General features: G+C 36.4%; 1 protein-coding gene across 1 annotated transcript; it reads right to left on the reverse strand.

The window, feature by feature from the left end:
- Positions 1-11,321: 11,321 nt before the first annotated feature.
- LOC129945800 (E3 ubiquitin-protein ligase Rnf220) lies at positions 11,322-12,416 on the reverse strand. Its single transcript, XM_056055726.1, has one exon. The coding sequence runs from the start codon at positions 12,302-12,304 to the stop codon at positions 11,513-11,515; it is 792 nt and encodes a 263-aa protein (XP_055911701.1). The 5' UTR covers positions 12,305-12,416; the 3' UTR covers positions 11,322-11,512.
- Positions 12,417-12,627: the final 211 nt, after the last annotated feature.

Consider the following 12,627-nt stretch of genomic DNA (forward strand, 5'->3'; position numbering starts at 1 on the left):
GTCCGAAGTTAAGGAGTTATTTTCAGATCCGCAACCCAAAACTAAAGCAACAGTTTGCTTCAAAGAACGTCTTACGATGTAGTACGTTGTATTGATCATGAAATCATAATTTCTTTTGTTAATTATTTTACTAAAACTGAAAGCAGGTAGCAACAATGCAAGAAAAAAAAAAAGGCAAAGAATTATCTCCAATTCTTTGGCTAAAACTCTAACATAAACTCGTCACATGACATCAGGAGATAAAAAATACCGTTACTTTTGAACATTAGAAACGTAACAAAACCTAAAATAAAAAAATAGTCATTCACTGTATGCAATTTGTGGAGTAATAACCTGTGAAGTGATGGGTCTCTATTTTTTTTCAATGGCGCGAAATAAATATCCAACAACGTTTAAATTAAAATTAATTAACGATTATAGAAGTGGAATTAAACAATCAGAGTTTGCAAAAAAGTTTAATATTAATAAATCAGTGATATCTCGCTTAATAAAATCATTTAACAAGAATAACACGTGAAAACTATCCACAGATGTTGTAGGCCAAGTGCAACGACGCTCAGAGAGGATAAACTGCTTGTCAGAGCAATAAAAAAACCCTTCTTATCCTCCAGAGAACTTTAAACAGATCTATCATTGGAAGTGAGTGAAAGAACGATTCGCAGGAGAGCGGTGGACGGTGGTTTAAAATCGTTCAACATAGTGAAAAAAACCTTTTATTTCGCTCAAAAATAAGAAGGCAAGATTGAAATTTGCCAAAGAGCATGTTAACTGGACAGTTTCCAGATGGAACAGAGTGTTATTTTCTGACGAATCCAAATTCAATTTTAGGGGTTCAGATGGTTGGCAACGTGTTCGTCGTCCAATTAACAGAGGACTAGATCTTTCATGGAGGAGGATGCATGATGGTCTGGGGATGCTTCTCTGGACAGGGAGTAGGGCCTATTCATAAAAAAGATGGGATAATGGATTGCTTTGTATACAAAAGACATTTTGGGAAAGCACCCCTACGCAGAGGAGGGGAGCACGACAACAATCCAAAACACACCGCCAAGGTTGTAAAGGAATGGTTTCGTGATCATAAAGTTGAGGTGATGGAATGGCCAGCACAGTCTCTGGATCTCAACCCCATAGAGAATCTATGGGAGATTGTTGATCGGACAATTGTACGCGAAAGCTGTAAAACTACAAATGACCTCTGCCCAAGTCAAAGAGGCTTGGAATAGTATCCCTAGCACTATTATCACGAATCTTATTGAGAGTATGGCTAGAAGATGCAGAGCAGTGATCGAAAATAACGGTTTCTCCACAAAATATTGAGATTAAGGAGATTATTTTATTTGTAAATTAAGTTGCTTTTGTTTTGGCCAGACAGAAAAGACATTTTTTATTATAATTTTTTAATTAATTTTTTAAGGAGTAAAATATTTATATTTTGTTTTCATAATTTTGATTTTTAAAGTTCAAACATTTTTGTAAACTATAAGCGAAATGAAATACATATATGCATCTTTATGCATAAACTTGGCTTATTTGTCTCATTTTCGCTTAAAATGGATTTTTAGAGTTTCTACACTCCGCGTCAACTGAATTAGCGCAAACATTTTAAAACTCAAATTAGTGCTGTGTTGGAAAACGTCCATTAACTGTAAATACAGGTATTGTCCTAACCTCCATTATAGATTTTAATAAATCGGGTGCATTAATTACATCAGTTAAAAGTTAATGAACAAGACAATATCATTATTAACCCTTCCGTGCTATAGAGTATAGAGTCTGCATTTGAAGAAGCTTTATCCGATGGAGAGAAGTTTAATGGATAAGACCATGGAAGCTTTTTTAAAGCGAGAGAATGAAGTTGCGATGCCCCTGTTCTTCTATGGATCTCGTAAAAAAAAGACTATACCTTAAGTGCATACTAAAGATGGGGCGGAACAAAGTCTTATATAGAACGAGGACAACGATTGTGAAATTCTTTAGACCAATGTTTAACAAATCGTAACATATAGTGGGCTTTACTAACGATCGAATTAAAATGCTCCGTGAAATCGAGATTAGAATTGAAACAAGCTCCAAGATTTTTATAATCAATCAAAAAGGAGTACGTTTTTTAGAAAAAAACATTGGGCCGGTTTAGGCGACATAAGGGACTTGAAAGTTGATTGGCCAGCTGCCAAAAAATTGCCTTCCAATTAAGGCAAATTTATTGGAAACTTGACTGGAAAGTTAGTCAAGAAAAATTTCCCTAACTATCAAGTCAAGTCAACTTATGTCAGAATGACAAAAGATCATGATTTTTTTTTTTAATTAACTGAAAGGTGAAGTTTATTCCTCTATGAAGTAGTACTCCCTTAGGGAAGTAAAGTTCTGAATTTGAAGTTTATGACATTTGAAAAACTAACCAGTTGACTTGGTCAAAATGTACGTTCAAGGAATGCAGTTGACTGCAAATGAAGCCCTTTTTGTTGTCTGAAACTGCCCATTGTCAGATATTTAATTTGATTATAGTTTAGTTCATTCTTTTTGTACCAAATAACAAAATTATCAATACATTCTTGGAGTTATAATCTATCATTTATAGATTTTATTCTTTTAAAGCTTTTCATATTATCCTCATAGATAAAAAAAAAATTGTATTGTACTTGTACCTGAATGGGTATATCATTGATAGCTAAGCTAAAGAGTAAAGGTCCTAAATGACTACCCTGGGGAACTCCTGATTCGGAGAGAAAGAACTTTTGAATTTAACGTTAAGACCTATTTGGAACATAAGAAGTAATCCATGTGATAAATTGAGGAGTAAACCCAATTGCCTTCAGTTCAAATATGATGATAATCATGAGAAAGTTACGGTCAAAAGCTTTAGAACAATCAGTGTAAATAAAGTCGATCTCTTGATCGGGTCTTAGGGTATTTGAGTAATTATGCAATAATGCAAGTAGATTAGTAATTGTCCAACGTTATCGCATAAAACCATGTTGTTGATTACTGCATAATATTCTTGCAGTTAAAGTGTAAACTATCACAAGAACTTGTTCAAAGATTTTGAGAATACAGGACAGTTTAGAGATTGGTCTGAAATTACTTATAACATATTTGTTACCCTTTTTTAGGGTTTGTGTAGCAAATGCCTTCTTCCATATGGATGGGATTTTATCTGAGTTTAGAGATAGAGATAGTGCAAATATTTGAAGAAGTGAAGATGCCACTTCTGACCTACAAATTTGTAAGACAGTTGGAAGAATTCCATTTGGCCCATAGGAATAATATCAATAAGTAATGCAAGATTTTGTCTAACGTCATTTGAACATTATTAAAAGTAGTCTGGGGACATTCTCGGAAGTATAGAAAGAAATTCTTATCGATTTTTACAGGAGTGTCAATAAAAGATTGCTGAAAGTTGTTAGCAAAGGCGTTACAAATTTCTGGAGTACTAACTACGTTATTTTTATTATAAGTAAAATTTTCTCGATAGCAATTACATTTTTAACTTTTCATAGGAAGTTATTGTAATGGTTCCGATTGGTCAAATTTAAAATTTGACATTTCTCGACGTTTCAGTCGAAATAAAATATTTTTAGAAAGATGTCTGTGCGTGCGTGTGTACGTATGTACGTTCGTACGTCCGTACGATACGCATTATATTTTGGTTTTATATTGACAAATTTCCAAAATTCTTTATAAGATATCCAATCCAATAATAACACTAGTCTACAAAATTTTTATTTTTGTCTGTTGCTGGGAATTTTGTAGTTGATAGTTAGGTTAGGTTAGGTTAATGTGGCTGCGGATTTGGAATCCACACACTTAGGCCAAGAGAAAGGCCCGTTGTGATACCACATGAATCCAGAGAATTACTCCTAACTAGTCGAACCATTTTGAGCTTTTTATAAAGCGAAGAAGATATTTGATATCCTTTTTAGCTAGTTTACTGGGATTATCAAAAGAGTAGTCCCCCAGGTGAAGTTTGCGTCTGAGTGAAAGAGCAGGGCAAGTGCATAGGAGATGAGGGATTGTTTCCTATTGTTCTTCGTCCATACAGCTCCTACAGAAGTCATTTGACGCTACACCAAGTGGTATTGCGTGTCTGACCATAAGACACAGTGTCCCGTAAGGACACCTATTAGGGAGCTAATATGAAGTCTGCTTTGAGATAACAAGTCTTTAGAGCGCTTTAAGTCCTGAGAAGATGCGGATATCAAAAGTTGATATCACGTTTTCTCTTAGCCAGGAGAGAACCTCTTTGATCGCCAAAATTTCCGCTTGGGACATGCTACAATGATTAGGGAGGCGGAATGAGATGCTTAGATTAAGCTTTTCTGAGTACACACCACTACCAACTCCCTCATTTGTCTTGGATCCATCTGTATAAAAATGAATACTTTTATTATCCAGGAGTTTTTTGTCTTCCCATTCATCTCTGGATGGAATGGATACCTGGAAGTTTTTTCCAAATAGGGGTTTAGGAATAGTGTAGTCTATGTACTTTGGTATAGAACCAAAGAGGTTCAAAGTGATGGAGTGCCCCACATTGTTGTTGCTTCATTGAGATGAGGCGTCGAGTCTTATCGCTGTACTCGCTGCCACTTGTTTACTGAAGATGTCGAGGGGTGTCAGATGGAGGAGAGTATCTAACGCTGCTAAGATTGTGGTTCTCAATGCCCCGCTTATGCAGAGACATGCAGTGCGTTGGGCTCTGCTGAGTCGTAGTATGTGACTTTCTCCAGTGCAGTCCACCATACTGCAACCCCGTACATTAGTATTGGTCGGATGACCGATGTGTATAGCCAGTAGGTTATGCGAGGTTGAAAACCCCATTTGCTTCCTATAGCTTTCTTGCAAAGGAAAAGAGCTGCTGTAGCTTTTTTATCTCTTTCCTGTATATTGGATTTCCAACTTAATTTTTTGTAGAATATCAGACCAAGGTATTTGGCTTCATTGGTAAAAATTAGTGGTATACCTTTTATTGAAGGAGGTACAATTACTGGCATCTTGTATTTCCGTGTGAAAAGGACGAGGTCTGTTTTTTGAGGATTAATACTAAGTCCGCAGTGATCAGCCCATCTAGTGACCATATTGAGTGCATTTTGGAGGAGGACTCTCAGTGTATTAGGATGTTCCCCTGTGACGGCGATAGCAACATCATCGGCATACGCAACCCGTCTGTAGCCTTCCCTCTCAAGGGATATTAGTAGTTCGTTTACCAATATGTTCCACAGGGGAGGGGACAGAACACCACCTTGCGGAGTGCCTCTACTGACAGACCTTTTTGTGCAAAAATCTCCCAAACTAGAGTTGATGATCCTGCTTTTTAGCATTAGATTAATCAACTCACAGATTGAGTATTCGACGTTTAAGGTCGTCATAGCAGAAGTGATAGCGGATGTGTCAACGTTGTTGAAAGCGCCCTCAATATCCAAGAAGGCCACCATATTGTATTCCTTTTTCTCTAGAGAGTAATCGATAGTTCTTACCAGAGTGTGCAAGGCTGTTTCTACCGATTTCCTTTTGCAGTAAGCATGCTGAGACATTGATAGTCTCTTCTCAATGTTGTTCCGTATGTGGATATCGATCAATCGTTCCAGACTATGATAGGCTAATAGGTCTTAGATGCTGATTTTTAAGGTATTTTAAATGAGTCCAAATTATTTTCCCAAAAGGAGTTAAATGATCTTGTAAGAGATTTAAGTCTCTCTAAAAAAGCTTCAGAACTGTGAGAGAGATAAAAAATTACGGTGTTATTATCTTTTGTTCATATATCAAAAACTTAGTGTTAAAAATAGACTTACAAAAATATGAACAAAAAGACTGGCGGTTATTCATTGACAGCTGAAAACGAAGCCTAAAATGTATTCTTTTACATAATCGAAACAAACATGAGGTATCTATTGCCACAGTACCAAGTTGAAGGAAGAATATTCAAACATTTCGCTAGTCTTAAACAAAATTAAATACAATGACCATGGTACGCCATTTGATACCAAAAACTCGTTTGACCTTTGATTGAAAGGGATAGATTGATAGAGAAGCTTCATAGCGATTATGTTAGAGCCATTTTTTCGCATTGAGAAAAAAGATTAGGTCTGTAATCTTTGTCTCTGATAGCTCATCGAGTTCTCGAAAGAATGCTTTTCCAAAGCATTTCATTCTGCTTTTTGCCAAAGCAGGACATTTGCAGAGGAAATGGATAATGGTTTCACTTTCTCTTTGGTCACTACAGCTACGGCAAAAGGTGTTGTAAGAGATACCCAACTTCTCTGCATGAACTCCTATAGGCCAATGTCCGGTACAAACCGCAACAATCCTGGCTATGTCTTGCCTTGGCCTGCATAGAAGATCGTTTGTACGGGTTTTGTTATAGGTGGGCCATATCTTCCTAGATATAATGCAGGGGTGGAATCGGCTAAGGTGATTGTTGACTATCAATTTTTTGATAGTCAAATTGACTATCATTTTCATTCCGTCTGCGTAAGATGATTCAACTCAATTCAATTCGATTGAACAATTTCAGATTCAAATTGTCAAAATTCGTTGTTGCCTTGGTGAAATTTTAAATTGATTCTTTTAAAATATCTAAATAAAAGTTTCAAATTGGCTGATTTTGAATAAAATTCTTACTTTTCTTGCTTTTTTTCGAATGTCGTAAGCTTTGTCGGTCACAGGAATGTGTTTTTTAAAAGAAACAAAGTGAACTTAGAAAATTTTCCAGTCGTTTGTGTAAGCGTCTGGTAGCTCTATTCGAAATAAACAAATTTGTTTGAAAGCGACTATCACATTTTTTTGTGATATCTTTTTAATTATCAATTTGACTATCACCTTATGTAGATCAAATTCGATAATTTTGATTGTCATTTATCAACAATCACCTTAGCTGATTCCACCCCAGTTGGGTAAATTGCTAAACCTTCGGTTTGATTCTGTTTGGTAGATAGAAATTATTTTACCCTTCATAGCACCAAGAGGAATGTTAACCATTTCCGCAAGTGAGCTATGAAGGGCCGATCCTTGCCTGGCTAGCTCGTCAGCCCGTTCATTTCCCAGATTAGGGTGACACCGAGGTTAATATTCTGGTTCGCAAGCTCATCGCGACATTGCTGGACCAATTAAGATGAGGATATGGCCGAGTTAATGGCTTTGACAGCTGCCTGACTGTCTGTAAAGATAGCCACATTCCGGTTTTGGTTTGGGTTTTGCTTAAGTATCTAACATGCCTCCCTTATTGCCAGCAGTTCAGCCTGAAAACGCTAGCAAAGTCAGGAAGCCTAAAGGATTTGGCTACATTTAGGGACTCAGAAAAGATCCCAGAACCAACTCCGCACTCCATCTTTGAGCCGTCAGTAAAGATGGTTGTGTCGAAACCTATCAACACGATGTCATCCTCCCAATTTTCTCTCGATGGGAAATTACCTTAAAACCCTTACTAAGGTTCAAAGTAGGAGTGCAGTAGTCAGTGTCTACCGAAATAATATCTGAGGGAATTAATTTCGTAGTGTTGCTGTGACCATAAGGTTTTGACAACCAGCTATTTGATTCCTTCAGTTCGACTGAAGTCCCCACTTTTTGCCGAAAGTTTTGCTGCAGGCGTAGAAGGCAACACAGGCCTTCTTAACCCGTACTTCAATATTTAGTTTCCAGTTTAGTTTAGGGTCGAGTATAACTCCCAAATATTTTGCACTGGAAGACAATGATAGGATTTGACCGTTGAGTCGAGGTAGCGTGAAGGGCGGTACTTTAGTTTTGGTGGTAAAGAGCAACAGTTCAGTTTTACTTTGGTTAACTCCAAGTCCACAACTAGTGGCCCAGTTGCTAACTTTCTTCAAAGCTGACTCCGTGATTTCACTTATCACAGAGGTGTACTTTCCTGTCACCAATAGCACCAAATCATCCGCGTAGGCTACCGCCTTCACTCCACATCTCTCTAATTTAACGAGAATTGTATCCATGACCAGAAGCCATAGAAAGGGCGAAAGAACACCACCTTGGGGTGTTCCCCTACTCACGTGTTTTGTTGCGATTGTATTGCCTAGAGAGGCTCGAATCTTCCTACCACTGAGCATGCAAATAATCCATTCTCGAATGAAGTCTTCTACACCGAACTTAACGAGCGATTCTTCTATGGATTCTGTAAGGACGTTGTTGATAGCACCTTCTATGTCTAGGAAGGTGGCAAGAGTAAATTCTTTATAATCTATTGTTTGTTCTACATTACGCACTACCTCTTGGAGGGCATTCTCCGTAGATTTGCCCTTAAGATAAGCATGCTGAGAGCTTTCGAGAGGTCGTCCAACTAGGATTTCCCTAATATGGTAATCAAGAATGCAACTCCAAGGTTTTTAGCACAAAAGATGTTAAGCTTATTGGTCTGAAATCCTTCGCGGATTCGTGACTTCGCCTACCCACTTTCGGGATAAAAACTACTTTGACCTGTCTCCACGACATGGGCACATGTTTGAGAATTAGACATCCTTTGAAAATTTGTTCCAGCCATGGAGCTGCAACATCATGCAACTTTTGAAACATAACTGGCAGTATGCCATCCATGCCTGGGGATTTATATGGAGAAAAATTATTGATGGCCCACAAAATATTTTATCTGGTTATGACGGAATTGACTTGCTCCATGACCATAATTGGCAAATTTGTGTCGATTTAAAAATGGTGAACATTCTTCTCGGTCAATAAAGTGGTTACATTAAATTTCCCTGTTTTATATGTCTTTGGGACAGTAGAGCTAAGCAAGAGCATTGGATAAGGAAAAACTGGCCGTTGAGAGAAAATATGGAGCCTGAAAAGTAAAACATAGTCCAGAATTCATTAGCAGCTCGTGACAAAATTATCCTTCCACCATTACATAAAAACTGGGCATCATGAAACAGCTTGTTAAATAACTAGATAAAGACAGGAACTGTTTACCTTTCATGAGCCGAAAATTTCCTCGGGTCACTATTGAAAAAAATAAAGCCGGTATTTTTAATGGCTCCTAATTAGCCAACTGACGAAAGATACTCAATTTATAAATTCTATGACTGAGTTAGAACTAAAGGCTTGGACAGCTTTCGTCTCTGTAATTCAAAATTTTCTCAGAAATAAGAAAACCTGAAATTATATTGAACTCGTAGAAGACCTTCAGCTACAGTTAAAAAATATGGAGTGCAATATGAGCATAAAACTCCACTTACTCCACAGTTACCTGGACAAGTTTCCGGAAAATTTAGGAGATATGACCGAAGAGCAGGGAGAGCGTATGCATCAGAACTTACGCGTCATGGAAGAGCACCACCAGTGCTTCTAGGATAAGAACATGATGTGTGACTATTGTTGGTCTTTAATGCGTCACTTCACAAGTCTACACATCACCGAAAAGCTTTGAAACGAAGTTTTTTAGAACTCAACGATTAATTTTTTCTAATAAAGTTTTTTTTTAATAAGTACGTGTTTTTCTGTTTAATACCTACAAAGCTGAATCTCAGAAACTAGAGCTGATACAAATCTTTTAATTATATTTTTGAAAACATCATATCATGTGTAGTCAGCAACAACTAAAATTTCTTTGGCAACAGATGTACTGAAAACTAGTGTAATTTAAATGTTTGTACCTATTCTGCTGACTCTTAGTAGAAAGCTTTACAAGTGGTTGCTTTTGGATAATTCTTTTCTTATCATCTTAAGAGCATCAACAGGTGGCACAATAACCATCAATGTTTGGAAAAATTGTACAAGGTATTTTCAAAAATGTATTTGCGGGTTCAGTTGATACGAAGTTTACTTTTTCGAAATGTTATAGAGTAGATTAGTAAATGCAGAAAGTAAAAGTACACATTCTTAAGGCATACAAATGTTATGATGAGATCATACCTTGAAAACAGATCCTACGAGGTAAAATTTAGAAATTGTCATTCTGAACCTTTTGTTGCTCAATCTGGTGTTCCCCAGGGAAGCCATCTTGGCCCTTTTTTGTTCATCCTGTCTATTAACGATGTATCGTCATGTCTTCGCTCAAGTGAACTTCTCATTTTTGCTGACGATATGAAGATTTTCAAAATAATAAAGTCCAACCATGATCGTATTCTTTTACAAGCCGACATTGATAGTTTCACATTTTGGTGTGGGAAAAATAGCCTTTTACTCAACCCTTTAAAATGCCAGACTATAACATTCACTAAAAAACTAATCAGTAACGTATTTGACTACTGTATATCACAGCAAAAACTCTGTCGTGTCTCCACATTTAAAGATTTACATAGGTGTACATTTTTGTTCAAACTTAGAGTTTACACATCACATTAATTTTATTGTTAATAAGGCAAGTTCTATGCTTGGTTTTATAAAACGCTGGGCAAAGGAGTTCAATGATCCCTATGTTACCCTTGCTTTGTATAATTGCCATGTTCGTCCTCATCTTGAATATGCTTCGCAGGTATGGACTCCCTATTACGAAATTCATAGAAAACGTATTGAATCAATTCAACATAATTTCATTCGCTTTGCCCTAAAAGGTCTTCCTTGGGAAGATCCCTATGATGTGCCTCCCTATGAACATCGTATTCTACTTCTTCAAATGCAATCTCTCCATCAAAGGCGTGTTAATAATGACTTAGTATTTTTTCATCAACTCATTAACGGTGAAAATGATGCACCTTATTTGCTATCTTGTGTACATTTGAATTACCGGGGCGGAACTCATCACCTGCGAACATTTGATTTTATAAATATTGACTTCCATAGAACTAACTATGGCAAGAATGAAGCTTTAAGTCGAATGAGCATTTTATATAACTTAAACTGTTCATCGATAGATTTAAATTTAAATAAGGTGGGATTAAAATCATTGTTTAGAACCAGTGCTCCACTACCGTAAACGTTCTCATTTTATTTGTTGTTCTGTAATAGTTAAATGTTCATTTTGTTTTGTATTTTGTGCGTGTGTTAGGCTATAATTGTATTATTTTTTACTAACAACTAACACATGCACTTATGATGAGCCTCTGATCGTAGTTGGACGCTTGCTATAAGCTTACTACTTTCTGAAATTCTGAAGTGTAAAAAAAGAAGAACGCGATGAGCAAGTTCGACGGGCTTTCCATTAGCCACAAGCCTTACAGGAATTACAAATTACAATAGATCTAAACATGTAACAAACATTGAAGATTCCAGCTTCTTTTATTCCATTGCGTTCTTTCTTTGAACAACGAAGGTGATATATATAAAATAAATTAAATCCATAAACAGATCTTGAATGTTCTTTATATAGAAATGTTTGGTTGAAACACCAACTTCCTTAAAAAAAGTTAAAGCATGGCTTGGGAAAGCAAGAAAACAACATCTTTTTAATGTACGAAAAATAAAGCTTTATTTAGTTGGAAAAACTCTTTTGCAAGATTGAGTACAAAAAACTTAAAATTAAATTGGACAAATTAAATACAACATTTTTCCAAATCAAATTAAAAATTGAATGTCTATTTCATAAAAAAGAACTAATTTTATATTTTCTTACTATAGGTAACTTAATATATAATTACATATAAATACGTCTTAAATCCGAAGGTGATGTAATAAGATTACACTGCGGACATAGCTTTCGTGCGCCAAGTGATCTTAGCCAACATTGTTCACAGTGAACATGCCAACAGGAAACAGATATTGCAGGATTATGATAGTCTTCCAGACATATCAGACATTTGAACTTATTTTGTGTATGATTTTCGTACTTCCGTAATTTGTCCTTCAATGAATCAATTATTTGTCGGGAGCATTGTAACTCGGTTAGTTCTTTCTCCTGTTTCTTAGTATGTTCTTCTGAGGTTTGTTCCTTTGAATTGCTACTTTTGGCTGATTCGGTCTCAGAAGTTGTGTTTGTTTGGCTTTGAGTGGAACTCTCATTTGAAGAATCATTTTTGGTACTCGTCGAACTAATAACATCACTCTCACTATACTGAGGTGGTCCATAAATGTGGGTGTCATCGTCATCAACATTTAAGTCCTCACCTTCGTACTCCGAGTTGCTTATGCTGGTTCCTATGCCAATAGAAGCATAGCCTCCTGGTATCAAACTAGAAACCCTTATTCGCTTCTGTCCAGCCCATTCATATTCCTCATATTCTTCGATATTATCGTCCATGGCTTCATCGATTTGTATATTGTTATTTATTTGTTGTAAGCTATTTTCATTATTTTGTTCGCTGGTGCCACGGGGAGACATCTTTCGTAACCTTGTCTCAGACCTTGATTGACGGTTCTTCTTCACCCGTTGGTATATCTCCCAGGTAAGTGCTTTCATTTCGTTTCTTAGCTTTTTGTTTTTATTCATTATTTATTTTGATAGAATAAATTTTAACTCACGATGGGACTTTTCTTCATCAAATTCAGCTTCAGCGTTATCGAAATCGCTTGACGTGAAAAAACAAATAGCGAAACGTTGTCAATTTTTTTTTTTTGACAGAGAGAAACATGATAATGGTAAGGCAGTGTTATCTACCAGTGGCTTTCAAACTGCAGCATGTTTTTAAGGGTTTGTGTCTAGGTATCGATATTAAGTGGAGTGACCATAGCAATTTAAAATACAAAACTATGGCGACATTTTAAATGCTCGTCTTCAAATATAGCTTCCTATATTCTGCACTGGGAAACTTT

This window comes from Eupeodes corollae, chromosome 2 (genome assembly GCF_945859685.1).
Source record: "Eupeodes corollae chromosome 2, idEupCoro1.1, whole genome shotgun sequence".
Classification (NCBI taxonomy): domain Eukaryota; kingdom Metazoa; phylum Arthropoda; class Insecta; order Diptera; family Syrphidae; genus Eupeodes; species Eupeodes corollae.